The sequence below is a fragment of the Saccoglossus kowalevskii genome, chromosome 4 (assembly GCF_978046115.1).
Source record: "Saccoglossus kowalevskii chromosome 4, keSacKowa6.1, whole genome shotgun sequence".
NCBI lineage: Eukaryota > Metazoa > Hemichordata > Enteropneusta > Harrimaniidae > Saccoglossus > Saccoglossus kowalevskii.
The window spans coordinates 41,330,209-41,347,887 of record NC_140644.1 but is presented as its reverse complement, the minus strand read 5'-3'; the positions used below and the strand labels follow the sequence as shown (position 1 = coordinate 41,347,887).

General features: G+C 35.6%; 1 protein-coding gene across 1 annotated transcript; it reads left to right on the top strand.

Moving 5' to 3' along the window:
- Positions 1–2,230: 2,230 nt before the first annotated feature.
- LOC100368236 (uncharacterized) lies at positions 2,231–16,536 on the top strand. The gene is made up of 3 exons (XM_002739061.3): positions 2,231–2,527; positions 5,517–5,582; positions 14,656–16,536. The coding sequence occupies exons 1-3, from the start codon at positions 2,265–2,267 to the stop codon at positions 16,208–16,210; spliced, it is 1,884 nt and encodes a 627-aa protein (XP_002739107.1). The 5' UTR covers positions 2,231–2,264; the 3' UTR covers positions 16,211–16,536.
- Positions 16,537–17,679: the final 1,143 nt, after the last annotated feature.

The following is a 17,679-nucleotide window of genomic DNA, read 5'->3' as shown; positions in this document are numbered from 1 at the left end:
AATGTTGAGCGTCTCGTGAATTAGTTCCGCCTCGAAGATTTTGATAGCTTGGCCAAGCGCGTTGAAGAAAGAAGCAATATGATTGGCTGTTGGTAAACTGATTCTAAACTGTGAGGGCATTGTCACATACACGTAGTCCTAATGAAATACTTCAAGGTGATAGTGGAGTGCTTCGCCGGAACATTCACCTTGAAAAATCAAGATGGGTGTTGTTCCGTTCGGACATTCTTCCCTCTACAACACCGTGTGGTAATACCATTCATAACCGTGTATGTCACGTGGTTGCGCGATAGAAGTTTAACGTTACACATTATAGGACCTTCATGCACATAATTTTGTTTTTCAGATAAGATTCAAAATGGCTGACTGGCGGCCATTTTGTTTTAATGAATGTGGTTCGAGTGCCATATCTCTGACTTGCTTTGACTGATTATGTTCAAATTTTAAATATTCATTATAGATCATGTCATAGATATACAGATATATTGGCTTGACGATCCTATTAAAAATGGCCGTTTACAGATGGCTTTTGTTCAAACCTTGTATATATACGTTGGACATTATAGGACCTTGATGCACATCATTTTGTTTTGAGGTATGTATGGGGGTCTAAAAACTAACTCTGCGACGCGATTGTGCGACTCGCCGAATGTCGATTATTGCACTCTGCGACAGGATCGCAGTGTCACTTTGTGAAAAGCATGATTCCCATTGGTTGGTTGGTTGGTTGGTCGAAAAGCGTGAATCTCAATGGTCGATCGATGTAAGGGTACACAGCATGCCTTATAGAAATGTTCAGTTTTATAGTCGTTCTGAGAATTATTCGGACAGTCAGTTAGCAATATATGTTGGAACTTTGTAAAACACTTGGGTCTTTTTCAATCTAGACGGTAATACCACAGGGAGCCCAGGAACTATAATCAACTGTAATATGCAGTCTCTATGAGGGGGGGTATCGGCTGGTATCTAGTGTAAGAAATAGACAAGGGATGAAGGCTCCAGCCAGCTCACATTTTTTAAACTCGAAAAAACAGACGAAAAAAATAAAAAATAAAATCTGGAGCCTTCATCCCTTGTCTATTTCTTACACTAGATACCAGCCGATACCCCCCCCCCCCCGCTCATAGAGACTGCGTATTACAGTTGATTATAGTTCCTGGGCTCCCTGTGGTAATACCATTCATAACCGTGTATGTCACGTGGTTGCGCGATGGAAAGTTTACCGACCAATAGAAAGCTTTGTTACAAAGACTGGCAGAAAGCGCTCGGAGCTCTGCATTTCTGATGTTTTCGGCTTCATTACTGCCGATATGTGTTGCAGTGATATCACGAGCTTTGGGGTATAACACCTACTCTTCTATAACAGTCAACAGTGGTGACAACACTATTATTAAGTAAAGCTTGAATAGCTTTGGTCTGAATATCAGTGAGTTGCATGATGTATGGATATTGTCGCTGTATCGCCTCGACATCCAAGCCACCACAGCTTTAGCTGTGCTCAGCGAGATTTATTCTCGGGTCAGGCATTTTCACCGCCTGGCAACCATCATGGTGAAACAAAGACCAATAAATTCTCAGAAAACGGTATTTTTGGAATGGTTGTAAAACATATTTAAATTTGGTTGGATTTCTTAAAAGTTAAGTTTGTGCTGTTTTCTCGATTTTAGCTATTTTCACCGGCTTTTTGGTCAGTGCACAGCAGCTCGTGCAGAGTCCATAGAAATACATGGTAGAGTGGTGCGCGTTTTTTGACTTAGCTCCGCCTCGAAGATTTTGATAGCTTGGCCAAGCGCGTTGAAGAAAGAAGTTATATGATTGGCTGTGTTGTTAAACTGATTCTAAACTGTGAGGGCATTGTCACATACACATAGTCCTAATGAAATACTTCAAGGTGATAGTGGAGTGCTTCGCCGGAACATTCACCTTGAAAATTCAAGATGATAATACGTTGCGTACAAATATTTTCAATAATATTAACTTTTACTTCTTTTTCCTGTTATGACAAATTTTACCTTTTTTTTCAATATTTTAGTAATCTTACATTATTTGGTATTTTAGTGATTTTGTATTTATTTAGTAATTTGGTGATTGTGTTTTGTTATCTAGCATGTTGTTTTCTATTTTTTTTTCTACCTTGTGACCATTTCTTTTCCCTCCTTGTATTGTGTAAGAGTCAATAAGTAAATAAAAAAAATGACGCACTCCAAATACTGGCGGCGCTCTCACTTCCGTTTCTCTTGTTCCAGTGTTTGGAGTGTGCTATAATGGCGGACTCAGATACATCTCGAGTTGGCCGTCAAAGAAAAAAACGAACATTTTTCTCACCCGAGGTGGTACCAACGAGTAAGAAACCAGCAAAACGCTTCGTAAAAGATGTTGACGTTGGCGACCAGTCTCTGCGTTTAAATCGCTTGAAAGCCCGTCTCTTGGACGCAATCCCTGACAGAGATGAGCCGGACGCCGACTCGACGACACTGCGCCGAAGACACATAACAAATAGAGACGCCACCGTGTTTTTGTTAGATTTGTAAGTGATTTTTTTAATACTATAAATTTATATGCATTCACCGAATTGATGCAATCCACCATCGTCAATTTCAGGTGGTTTAGGAAGTGCATTTATGGCGCCAGCAGTTGAAGTCGTCAGGGTTATGTGTTAATGGTCTGCGAGTGTTGTTGATTGTGATTTGATTCCTAACAAAGTACAGACTGCCGGACCGGACGATACATGGGTGACCAGGGTTGTCAGGACGATCCGACGTCCATTTACTCGCAGCCGCTTTTGTACTAAACACAATATGGCCCGAGTGATTGACACTGCACATGTACCTGTGTGGCCCACAGGCGCTCGGAACGTTTCTTGGCTAATAAAAGATGACCTAAAGTGGGATCGGCATAGTTAGTCAGTCAGTCGCCGGTAAATTCCCTCACTACTCATATAATAACACAAGGTAGGAAAGCGTTGACACCATGACATCGAAACTTCCCGAAAATAACACGATTTTCCAAATTATATTTCGATCCGCTTCACACAACTCAAGCATGATATCGGTAGAAACTATCGATCGACTTACATTTCCTTTATTCGAACTAAAACGGGTTAAATCCTGTGAAAACCGAAACACCAGAGCAATATGAATCAACCCGTCTACGCGGATATTTTGAAGCAGAGGCCCGAGCATGCGTAAATGTTTGAAACTGCGCATGTTTGGAGCTGCGCATGCGCGAGCCTCTGCTTCAAAATATCCGCGTAGACGGGTTGATTCATATCGCTCTGGTGTTTCGATTTTCACAGGATTTAACCCGTTTTAGTTCGAATAAAGGAAATGTAAGTCGATCGATAGTTTCTACCGATATCATGCTTGAGTTGTGTGAAAGGGGATCGAAATATATTTTGGAAAATCGTGTTATTTTCGGGAAGTTTCGATGTCATGGTGTCAACGCTTTCCTACCTTGTGTTATTATATGAGTAGTAGGGGAATGTACCGGCGACTGACTAACTATGCCGATCCTACTTTAGGTCATTTTTTATTAGCCAAGAAACGTTCCGAGCGCCTGTGGTGTGGCCCGCAGACAGATAACTTGAATACACATCTAATACAATCCCTTTCAGTCAGGGTCTGTATTTTTGTGGTTCGTTTGAATGTGTTTCCTTGGGGAATTGCGTGAATAAATACATATGTTATATATTCATTATACATCATGACATAGATGTATTGTTGACTATTTTATTCAAAATGGCAGCCATTTTTGTGCTAGAAAATCATCAAAAATCAAGCATTTCTGGCATTCCAGAACTGGATATTGGCATTTATGAATGGATTTTGTTCAAACTTGGTACATACATTAGAGATTCAGGGTTCCTGATGCACGGCCATTTTATTTTTCAGATTGGATTCAAAATGGCTCACGGACAGCCATTTTGTTTGAATGAATGCGCTTCTAGAGCCATATCTCTGATATACTTCGAATGATTATGTTAAACTTTTATATATTTGTTTTACATCATGTTATACCTGGTAGATATATAAATGTATTCAAAATGGCCGACTGGTGGCCATTTTGTTTTAATTAATGCTGTTCCAGAGCAATATTTCTCAATATGGACAAGTATTCGTTTGCTGATCAGATAGAAAAAATCATCATAATCGAGCATCATCTTCTGGATCCATACTGACATTTGATAACTAATGGGGACTGTGCCAGCCATGGCTTGTTACCGTTGTTTTTACATAGCACAGCCAGATCGTTGATGCAATGTCTCTGTTTCTGATGTAATGTCTGTTTTTTGTTAACTTGCGTCACTGAAAATGACAACAGTCACGCGAATTATTGAAATCAACATGTCAGAGAACGAGTAATGTTGCTGGGCTGTTGTGTTGTGTTGTGTGGCAGATAGTTTCTTTTTTATTGTTGTAAACTTGTGTCACTGAAATCGACAACAAAACAGTCATGGGAGTGTTGTGTAGCAGAAAGATTATCTGAAAATGAAATGCCACTACATATAAACATACAAAACTCACTTCGGCGATTTCATCTGGCCGAGTTCAACTATTTTTATCTGGCCGAGTTAGAGTTTGACTGTATTCCTGGGCACACAAAGGTGGAGAGTCAATTCGTCCCAAATCGCATTCGTCCCAAATTGATTTGGCATATAAATTTATTCGTCCTAAATCTGAGTGGTCTGATATCTTTGCAATATGTTATTCCATCAATCATCAAATCTAGTTACTCATATTTTACGATTACTAGTATAGTAAAATTAAGTGTACATACATTACAGTATACAAGTAGGTATGTTGGACCTCTGTTGTTATATTTCCCGGTATATATAACAGACATGTCTGTAACAAGTAAGCGGTTGGCCGAACCCACCATAGAAATCGATCAGACCTATCTTACATTTGTCTGTTGAAATTGGCAACTCTTTGCACATCAACAATTAGTCTGACGCTGGTATAGGAAATTATCTGCCCAAAACTACTTCTTCCTGATGAGTGAACTCCAGCATTATATTGCGCATGGCAACACAAGAACCTGGTATACAAATACATGTTATATATGGAAATTTATAAACCTGGATGACCTTTGTGTTGGATTTAAACTTCCAATCCACTAAAAATTGCATCATTTGCTGTAGAACCTTTGGCCATACCCAGCCATGTGTCTCTGTTTTTTTGACAGAATTATTGCTATATGAAATTAATCACATCAAATTGATTTGAAATACATAAAATCATTAGAAATATATTTTGATTAAAAGTTACATATGCATATTATATAATAATCATAATAAAACTATTAGTTTTCTTTCCCCTCTCACTACCTTGAAGTTGCATTCCCACTTTTTATGATCAGCAGAAAACATTTGTTTTAATAATCCAAAAATGGCAGTCATTTTGGTTATGCTTTGAATATATTTTTTCAAACATTGTGCATATATTTTACTCATTCAACACCTTTAACTAATTATCTTAGAATGTGTATTCTCATATTCATAATATTTTTTTTATCAGGTTTGAGAGAGCTATTGCTGATCCAGTGGTATTACAAAGCACTCTTGGATTAACCACCAGTCAAGGGTATGTATTATTCTGTGATCTCTTCCGAGAAAGTATCTTGTGCATCTGTAAATTCAAGTAAATTTCATGAAAACCTTTACATTATCTACATATACATAAAGTCAAATCAATTTATTAAAACGTAACTGCCTTCATGGTATATTGGTACTTTGTACATCCATCCATCTGTATCATCTCGTAACTACTTAAGGAAGGGGAAAAACAAGAAAAAAAAAATTTTTCAAAAAATTTTAGAATACTAATATTAATAATTATATTGTATACTTTGAAGTTTCTAAATCGTTGAACAAAATTTACTGTGCATATGATGCTTTTGGTGCATAATTTTGTTTTTCTTTCATGTACACAGCTATGGGTAAACATGTCCTCCATACATTTGCATATCAGCTTGAGTGACGGACTAAAAACAAAAGATTTAATTTGCATACTGATTTGTTGACATCCAACTTTATTAGTCCCTGTTCTGATGCAGTCAGAAAACGGGGACTTATATTTTGACCTCCGTGTTTCCGTCCGTGCATGCATCTGTCCGTGCGTCCGGACCTGTATCTTAGAAATGCCGAGACCAATCACAATCAAACTTTACACATACATCATACATGATATTATACATATGCACGTCAACTTGTTTCACGATCTGATTCAAAATGGCCGAATGGCAGCCATTTTTGTGCTAAAAATCATCAAAATCAAGCATTTTTCAGCTGTTTACAGATGGATTTTGTTCAAAATTGGTATATACGTTACACATTATAGGACCTTCATGCACATAATTTTGTTTTTCAGATAAGATTCAAAATGGCTGACTGGCGGCCATTTTGTTTTAATGAATGTGGTTCGAGTGCCATATCTCTGACTTGCTTTGACTGATTATGTTCAAATTTTAAATATTCATTATAGATCATGTCATAGATATACAGATATATTGGTTTGACGATCCTATTAAAAATGGCCGTTTACAGATGGCTTTTGTTCAAACCTTGTATATATACGTTGGACATTATAGGACCTTGATGCACATCATTTTGTTTTGAGGTATGTATGGGGGTCTAAAAACTAACTCTGCGACGCGATTGTGCGACTCGCCGAATGTCGATTATTGCACTCTGCGACAGGATCGCAGTGTCACTTTGTGAAAAGCATGATTCCCATTGGTTGGTTGGTTGGTCGAAAAGCGTGAATCTCAATGGTCGATCGATGTAAGGGTACACAGCATGCCTTATAGAAATGTTCAGTTTTATAGTCGTTCTGAGAATTATTCGGACAGTCAGTTAGCAATATATGTTGGAACTTTGTAAAACACTTGGGTCTTTTTCAATCTAGACTTGATGGCGCCGTTGTATTGGCACGCCCACAATTGGAATCATTCCATTATCTTGCAAGACGCGGGTAAAACGCTGTTTTCAAAACGACACGTGTTTGTTACCATATATTAACAGGTTATATATTGTATATGCATTCAAAGTGTTATTTTAAATTGTTATAACCATCTGAGTCCACCTGACATAGCGTAATTTACAAAACAACTCCTGAGTGTTGAGTAACCCCAGGTATTAATGAACTCGTCGTTGGCGGGAAGGCTCAAAGTAAAGTTTCGCGACAGTTTTGGGCCAAACTAAAAGTTGTTTTTACATTACTGGTGCATTATGTATCAAATTCAGATTTTAAACCGAGGTGGGAGAGTACGTCAGGGATACACAGACGGAAAACTTGATTATAATGGTTTGATGGACTTTGTCAAATGAAGTGCCTTCCTTGATCAAATCACTTTTTCAACTGCAGTTTGAAAATGACGGGGTATAACGACCGTTATTATATTTAGTCCATTTTTGTAACAGGTACAACTGACTAAAATGAGCGAGGGGTTGACATTTTTCGACAGATTTAAGCAACAGCCAACTTGTGATTTTCAAAATTACTGAAAATAATTACAATATAATTATAAAAAATAAAGAATGATTGCTGTAAACGCACGCTAGATTATACTTACAATTCACCAAGCCGACAACCCCTATGAAATAATAATCCCAAACCACGCGCCCGTAACTCAAGTGGCGCCGACAAGTCTAGATTGGGCAAAGACCAAAGTGTTTTGCAAAGTTGCAAGTCATTTTGCTAACTGACTGTCCGAATAATTCTCAGAACGACTGTAAATGGTTATTTCGCCGACTGCTCGTGAACTACGGTAAACCGATTAAGTATTTACCGACTACATGCCGCACGGTTCGGTAATCAGCAAGTATTTAACATTGAATTATTAACATGTATAACATCCCCCGAACGGGATGAGGAGTTACAAAACACATGCATGTCGGTGTTGGGTGCTTTATTAACATCAGGGAGCTGGTAACATTAACGCCATCTTGAAGTTGTAAGGCTTCGTCCGCAACTATACTCATTAGCATAGGCTAGGCGGCAGCTTCAAAGCGAGTAGAGTGCGAAGTACGTTTCACACGATGTTACTTCCTTTTTTAGCTCCGCTGTCGACTTTGTCGAGTGGAGCTTATCATATGAGTGATTGTCCTCCGTCGTCGTCCGTGTCAATGTTTTACTTTTTAGGGGCCCAAGCCTGTAGGGCGTGGCCCCTATTCTTATTGTTCGGTTTTTTCTTCTTTCTTCTTTCTTTCTTCTTTCTTCTTTCTTCCGTAACTTTTTTCGTCAAGCCGTTTGAGAAAACCGCTGAACGGAATGGTCTGATAATGCTCTATACTGATAGTCCCTAATGTGAACTGGTGCAACATGCTTTCAGAATTTTGATTGGCCAATTAGTTTGGCAGCCATATTGGATTGAAATAAAACCGGAAGTGGCTGTTTGACCACTTTCTGAGGGTCTAGGCGTCTAGATTTTTTTTGGTACATGTATATAGTACAACTCATGTGTAATAAATATCAGAAATAAAAACTTTAGCGGTCATGTGACTTTTCCCGCCATTTTGTTTTTCCTAAAAACGGCAAAAAACACTTTAAAATCTTCTTCTTCAGAACCGCCAAGTAAAATGTTCTCATATTCAGTACTTAGCTTCTACATATGGAGCAGATTTAGATTTGAGAAATTCATTATGATTGGTCACGTGGTTTGGCCGCCATTTTGGATTTCTTCTAAACAGGAAGTAGTTTTTTTACTCTGGCAACACTTGAGGGATTATTTTCTATTTTGCTTCATGGCATCTGTATATCAAACTCTTTCAGAAACATAAAAAAGATTTCAGATCAGTCACATGGTTTGGCCGCCATTTTGAATTTTAAGCAAAATTGACCAAAAGTTTGGGCATTTGTTTCTCAGAGGGGATTCAACCAATCTACTGGATGTTTTTATATTTACCATGCCTGGCCTTAGCTCCATATGAGAAAAATAATATTGGTTTGATCAGTCACGTGGTTTGGCCGCCATCTTGGATTTTGTCAAAATAGAAATTATGCAACTGCATGTTTTGTATTAGTCTGATCTCTTTCAAATTTTGTATGTGCATTTGTGTCATCAGATGCATCATTTTGCCCCAATAGCACACTGCTAGGCCACGTGGCTGAGCACCCATGGGGTGGGGGCTTCTAACCTCATTAATATGCATAACTGATATATCTCAAGCACTGTTGGAGTTAGGAAGATGAAACCTGTGTTATTATGACAACATTTAACAATTGATTTCATTAAAATAACAGATTAACATATATGGTCATGTGAACTCATTAATATGCATAACCATTATATCTCAAACACTATTATAGTTAGGAAGATGATTCCTGTGTTATCACGACAACAGTGAACAAGAGATTTGATTAAAATAACAGATGACCATATATGGTCATATGAACTCATTAATATGCATACCATCATATCTTAAACACTGTTGCAGTTAGGAAGATGAATCCTGTGTTATTATGACAACAGTGAACAAGAGATTTGATTAAAATAACAGATGACCATATATGGTCATGTGGGCTCATTAATATGCATAGCAGTCATATCTAAAACACTGTCGCAGAGCAGGACATGTAACTAGTGTCATTATGAAGACATTGAATGAAAGATGTAACTGACATTAGAAATGGCTATATATGATTATGTAATCTCATTATTGTGCATAAGAACATGGCTCATTATATATCCTGAAAACCATATTTCGATAACCAAACCAGGTAAATACATGGTACCAACTTCATTTTGACCTCATGTTACTGATAATTCAAGCTACCTGATTGTCTAACATGTGACCACATTAATTATGAAACAGAATCTTGTCAGCTTGGGCCCCGGTGACGCCGCTTGCGGCTTTAATTCGACTTCTTCTTGAAAACTACAAGCCTGAATGCTTTGATACTTGGTGTATATGTACCTTGGGTAGACCTCTCTTAGGTTTGTTCATTTCATGTTGATATCTTCAATTTTCTAATTTTGGTGAATATTTTTGTCATTTTTGGTAAAAAGTGATATTTTCGACTTCTTGTTAAAAACCGCAAGTGCAATTGCTTTGATATTACATATATAGGTACTACATGTGGACCTCTCTCAGATTTGTTCATTTTGTAATGATATCTTTAATTCTCTAATTTTGGTGAATATTTTTGTCATTTTTAGTAAAAAGTGATATTTTCGACTTCTTGTTGAAAACCGCAAGTGCAATTGCTTTGATATTACATATATAGGTACTACATGTGGACCTCTCTCAGATTTGTTCATTTCGTGATGATTTCTTCAATTCTCTAATTTTGGTGAATATTTTTGTCATTTTTGGTAAAAAGTGATATTTTCGACTTCTTGTTAAAAACCGCAAGTGCAATTGCTTTGATATTACATATATAGGTACTACATGTGGACCTCTCTCAGATTTGTTCATTTTGTAATGATATCTTTAATTCTCTAATTTTGGTGAATATTTTTGTAATTTTTGGTAAAAAGTGATATTTTCGACTTCTTGTTAAAAACCGCAAATCCAATTGCTTTGATACTACATATATAGGTACTACATGTGGACCTCTCTCAGATTTGTTCATTTCATGATGATATCTTCAATTCTCCAATTTTGATGAATATTTTTTCACTTTTGACTTTTTGTTGAAACCACAAGTCTGATTGCTTTGATATTACATATATACATGTAGGTACTACATGTGGACCTTTCTCAGAATTGTTCATTTTGTGATGATATCTTCAATTCTCTAATTTTGGTGAATATTTTTGTCATTTTTGGTAAAAAGTGATATTTTCGATTTCTTGTTAAAAACTGTAGTCCGATTGCTTTGATACTACATATATAGGTATTACATGTGGACCTCTCTCAGATTTGTTCATTTTGTGATGATATCTTCAATTCTCTAATTTTGGTGAATATTTTTGTCATTTTTGGTAGAAAGTGATATTTTCAACTTCTTGTTAAAAACTGTAAGTCCGATTGCTTTGATACTATGCATATTGTTAATTTTCTAATGATGTCTTCAGTTCTTTAATTGAAATGTGCATTGCTAACAGCGGAGCTATCTCAGCCGATAGGCTGCTTGTTTACCATTTAAAACTTAATTTTGTATAAAGCTTGCGCTGAACATCGACCATTGTGATTCGCGCTATTCGACCAACCAGCCAATAGGAATCTTGCTCTTTGCAGAGTGACACTGCGATCCTGTCGCAGAGTGCAATAATCGATATACGGCGAGTCGCACAATCGCGTTGCAGAGTTAGTTTTAGACCCCCATACATACACGTTTGTTTTACGATCTGATTCAAGATGGCCGAATGGCGGCCATTTTTGTGCTAAAAAATCATAAAAATCAAGCATTTCTCGGCTGTTTATAGATGGATATATACATTAGACATTATGGGACCTTGATGCAAATAATTTTGTTTTTCAGATAACATTCAAAATGGCCGACTGGCGGCCATTTTGTTTTAATTTATGGGTTTCCAGACCCATATGTCTGACTTGTTTTGACTGATTATGTTCAAATTGTTAGCTCCGCTGTCGACTTTGTCGAGCGGAGCTTATCATATAAGTGATTGTCCGTCGTCAGTCGTCGTCTGTGTCAATGTTTTACTTTTTCGACTTCTTCTTGAAAACTACAAGCTTGAATGCTTTGATACTTGGTGTATATGTACCTTGGGTGGACCTCTCTCAGATTTGTTCATTTCATGATGATATCTTCAATTCTCTAATTTTGGTGAATATTTTTGTCATTTTTGGTAAAAAGTGATATTTTCGACTTCTTGTTAAAAACCGCAAATCCAATTGCTTTGATACTACATATATAGGTACTAAATGTGGACCTCTCTCAGATTTGTGCATTTTGTAATGATATCTTAAATTCTCTAATTTTGGTGAATATTTTTGTCATTTTTGGTAAAAAGTGATATTTTCAACTTCTTGTTAAAAACCATCAATCATTTTAATGTTAAAAAAATCATATTCCTGACATGGTTATATTCCAGCTATATTACTATAAACAAAACTATATATCTTAAATTTGATAACTAATGGGGACTGTGCCATGCATGGCTTGTTAGCTCCGCTGTCGACTTTGTCGAGCGGAGCTTATCATATGAGTGATTGTCCGTCGTCGTCCGTGTCAATGTTTTACTTTTTCGACTTCTTCTTGAAAACTACAAGCCTGAATGCTTTGATACTTGGTGTATATGTACCTTGGGTAGACCTCTCTTAGGTTTGTTCATTTCATGTTGATATCTTCAATTCTCTAATTTTGGTGAATATTTTTGTCATTTTTGGTAAAAAGTGATATTTTCGACTTCTTGTTAAAAACCGCAAGTGCAATTACTTTGATATTACATATATAGGTACTACATGTGGACCTCTCTCAGATTTGTTCATTTTGTAATGATATCTTTAATTCTCTAATTTTGGTGAATATTTTTGTCATTTTTGGTAAAAAGTGATATTTTCGACTTCTTGTTAAAAACCGCAAATCCAATTGCTTTGATACTACATATATAGGTACTACATGTGGACCTCTCTCAGATTTGTTCATTTCGTGATGATATCTTCAATTCTCTAATTTTGGTGAATATTTTTGTCATTTTTGGTAAAAAGTGATATTTTCGATTTCTTGTTAAAAACCGCAAATCCAATTGCTTTGATACTACATATATAGGTACTACATGTGGACCTCTCTCAGATTTGTTCATTTCGTGATGATATCTTCAATTCTCTAATTTTGGTGAATATTTTTGTCATTTTTGGTAAAAAGTGATATTTTCGACTTCTTGTTAAAAAACGCAAATCCAATTGCTTTGATACTACATATATAGGTACTACATGTGGACCTCTCTCAGATTTGTTCATTTCGTGATGATATCTTCAATTCTCTAATTTTGGTGAATATTTTTGTCATTTTTGGTAAAAAGTGATATTTTCGATTTCTTGTTAAAAACCGCAAGTCCGATTGCTTTGATATTACATATATAGGTACTACACGTGGACCTTTCTCAGATTTGTTCATTTTGTGATGATATCTTCAATTCTCTAATTTTGGTGAATATTTTTGTAATTTTTGGTAAAAAGTGATATTTTCGACTTCTTGTTAAAAATCAATAGTTCAATTGCTTTGATATTACATATATAGATACTACATGTAGACCTTTCTCAGATTTGTTCATTTTGTGATGATATCTTCAGTTCTCTAATTTTGGTGAATATTTTTGCCATTTTTGGTAGAAAGTGATATTTTCGACTTCTTGTTGAAAACTGTAAGTCCGATTGCTTTGATATTACATATATAGGTACTACATGTTGACCTCTCTCAGATTTGTTCATTTTGTGATGATATCTTCAATTCTCTAATCAATTTATTTTGGTGAATATTTTTGTAATTTTTGGTAAAAAGTGATATTTTCGACTTCTTGTTAAAAACTGTAAGTCCGATTGCTTTGATACTATTCATATTGTTCATTTTCTAATGATGTCTTCATTTCTTTAATTGAAATGTGCATTGCTAACAGCGGAGCTATCTCAGTCGATAGGCTGCTTGTTATACTAGTATTCTGTGTAATCTCACCAATACGTGCCATGCATGGCTTGTTATACTAGTATTCTGTGTAATCTCACCAATACGTGCAATGCATGGCTTGTTATACTAGTATTCTGTGTAATCTCACCAATACGTGCCATGCATGGCTTGTTATACTAGTATTCTGTGTAATCTGACCAATACGTGATCGTATTAAAAGCACAAACAAACGTTCACACTATAGTATTTAAATTTCAAGTTTTTCTTAGTGTCTTTTTTTTAAAATGAGTTTCCTATTTTACTGGGTTATGTGGTTCATTACTGAAATGTTTTTCTGCCATATCACCACAGACTATAGATAGATAGTATTGTGTGTTACCTCCCTGACAGTATTTGCATAACAAATAGGCTTGTCGTATATGTTGTTGTTTTATAAAGCAACACGTCTGAGAAAATCAAACTCATAGAAAGGACAAACAACGGGAAATGGCCTATCCCGTGCAGAAACCCTATTTTTAGGAGGTTCATAAGAATGTTCGTAACTTTCCTGAGCAAATATTAACACGAAATATGCACCATCGCATTTTTCTATATTTTAGCTTTCTGAAAACATATACATTGCGAGAAAAGTTCTAATCACAATGAAACTATTAGTTTTCTTTCTCCTCTCACTACCTTGAAGTTGCATTCCCACTTTTTGTGATCTGCAGAAAACCCCTCATTGACCCTTGTAAGCATAAAAGGGCTTTAGATTTTGTACAGTTCATAGGATATTTTATCAAACAAAATCTTTAAAATCTAATTTAGAAGAATTCTAAAGTAAGGTACAGTAGTGTTTAGTAATAACAGTGAAATGAGTTTCATTTGTAAGGCACTATAACATTCAGTGTAGGCTAGCTTCTATGCTCCAGTATTTCTGGATTTGCTGCCAACTGATTTTATCATGTTTTATGCTAAACACAATAATCAGAAAAAGGTTGGAATGCAACTTTAATGTTTTACTGATTCCATTCAAACTTCCCACATTTAACTCTATCATTTCAATAAACCTAGATGCAGTTGCCGCTGAGAACTCATTGCAAGTGAGTAAGCTATTTTTTTGCATTTACTAAATTTTTTGCAGAAATGAAGAACAGTTGGTTGGAAATGGTTCAGTAAAAGATCTTCAAACGTCATCAAGAGTTCATGTGAAGATAGAACCTGCATGTGATTCAAGTAATTCAACTGATAAACCAGAAGCGGAAGAACAGTCAGTCACAATAGATTACCAAGTTGTGGCAACAAATGAAACCAAAGATAATGTAGAACTAAGAAGGAATGAAGAGCAGTGTGTAAGTTTAAGTGGAAGACCACGTAGGAAAGCAGCTGAGCTGACCAAGAAACTGACCCCATGGTGGAAAACGATGGAGGAGCAGTCTGACAAAAATGACATTGAAATGAATGATAATAGTAAAGAATTGGAGTCAGGGGAGGAGATGATTGTGAACCAAAACATTGTTTATGATGATGATAATAGCATGGAAGAATGGGAAATAAAAAGAAAACAAAAAGATGATGATGAAGATTTCATCCCAGATAATGATAGAGATGATAGCAATGAAAGCAGTGATAGTAGTCAATTTAGTGACTCAAGTGAACATGAAGAAGAAGATGATTGTATTCCAGATGAAGACAAATATGACATAGAAGCTCGTCTTGAGCTAAAAAAAAAAAAATTTGCACCACATTACAAAATTGATGAGGATGGTTGGTTTACATGTTTGTTGTGCACAGGTAAATATCGATGTAAACAACCCCGGAGTTTGCTAAACCATTACCAATTGCACGAAGATAAGAAATTGAATTGTCATCTGTGTAATTTTGTTGCTGGTAACATGATTGGTATAAGAAATCACAAAATATCACATGGCCCAAAAAACTTTAAATGTGAAGTGTGTCATAGAAGATTCTTTGATAATAATGCAAGGGAAAAACATTTTATGCGTTATCACACACCAGAAAATGAGAAAACATATGTGTGTCCACATCCTGACTGTAATAAACGTTATGTTCTGAAAAAAGATTTGAAGAATCATCTAGGCAATCATACAGGAGAGAAGATGTGTCATATCTGCGGCAATCGGTACACTACAAGTGTGTCTCTGAGGAGACATATCATGAATGTCCATGAGAAAGACAAAAATGCTAATAAAATCATATGTGAGATATGTGGGAAGCAGTATGCTGCTTCAAGCAAGCATGTGTTTCGAATACACATGATGCACCATCGCAATGAGAAACCATACAATTGTCACTTCTGTGGTAAGGCATTTTGTGTACAGAAGTATGTATTGGAACATGAAAGAACACACACTGGTGAAAAACCATATAAATGTGAAAAGTGCGACTTTGTGGCTGCTAAAAAGGCACAAGTTGATTCTCACATGAAAACCCATACAGGCGTGAAACCATTCAAATGTCAACAATGTAATTATGCCAGTACTTGGAATATACAGTTAAAAACTCACATGGCAGCTCATTCTTCACTTTCTGCTGTTTCTTGTGAAATATGTGATATCTTGTTTATTAATAACAAATCTTTAAATATTCACAATAAGAAATACCATAAACAGATTCAGAGCTCTGAAAATGAGGCATCATGTTGTCATGGCAACAATACTGATGTTGAGATATTGTAATATAAATCAATTTCATCTTTGGGTCTCTAAAATGATTTATTGAAATGATTTTGTTAAAAGATGTATGTCGATTTTGTTTTTCTTTTAATGACCTTTGACGAACTAACAGTCTCTTGTATATTTTTTGGTGGTTTTTTCAATAAAAAAAATATGGGACGATATAAATGGCAAAAGCCGTGTTACTACAAAATAAACAATATTTATCAGTAACCACTTTCGCTGTAGCCTGGTTATCCCCTCTTAACACACTCCCATTAATGCCTGGACTGTTTTTGTTCAAACTTATTGTTGATGTTACTTATTAAAAGGTTATTGATGCATGGTCATTTTGTTTTGTTATTTGATTTAAAATGACAAACTGGTAACAGATTTGTTTTTTGTGTCATTTCCATTGTTTTTTTGCATGCCTCCTGTCCATTTATCATACTTCTTGTTTTAAAAAATGAGAAGACAAAATGGTTCCTGTATTCTCTTGTTTTTAGTGAAATTTAACTGACTGATTTTTAGTCCCTGTTTGAATAAAATTTGAAACACATACTTATAATTCGCTCTCCGTCTATCCATCCATCTGTGCGACATATTTCAGAACCCTGTGGACCAAATCTGTTCATTCTTTGCATGTACCTAGTACTTTACTGATTCAATCCAAGACTGGCAGCCATTTTGTTTTTTGAAGACACTGCACAGACCTGATAGTTTTAGGGTAATATGAGTACATATTAACTACCTAATTTGCATAATTAATTAATTTTCAGCTTTTGATGTATCAAGTAGTAATCATCATATTTCAATGAGACTTGCTACATAGATCTTCTAGGATTATGCAGACACCTGATTAGTTTTAATTGATATTAATTACCTAATTTGCATAATGTTCCACTGATATATAAAGAACCACAAATTGGATTTTAATGAAACTTTTAAAGAGAACTATGCAGAAACCCAATTAGTTTTTGGTAAATATTTATGTATTAATCACCTAATTAACATAATTACTTAACACCGATATCTCAATTACTGATCATCACATTTGAATAAAATTTGGTACATAAATGCTCTAGGACAATAGACAGGCCTGATTAATTTTGATTAATATTAATTCTCTAATCAGCATAATAATTCATAATTTTGTTGTTCTGTTCTGTTCATATTAGTTACCTGATTTACATAATTAGTTTTCAGCTTTTCCATCAATATCTCATGTACAAGTAATTTTGAATTAATTTTTAATGTGTCTTCAATACTCTCAGCACACGAGAGTTCTTTCTAAGCTTTCTTTGATTTTCTATTTTGTCCATGAAAATTAGTTTTATAATCAGATCAAAGATGGTTGACTGCCTGGACAAAGGAAATTCAGTTTGGATATACAAAATGTATATCCTGTTGAATTTCTGACCATATATTTTCATTTTGGAGAGTAATATAATACATATAATTTCCGTTGATACTGGACCAGCCAATTTACTCAC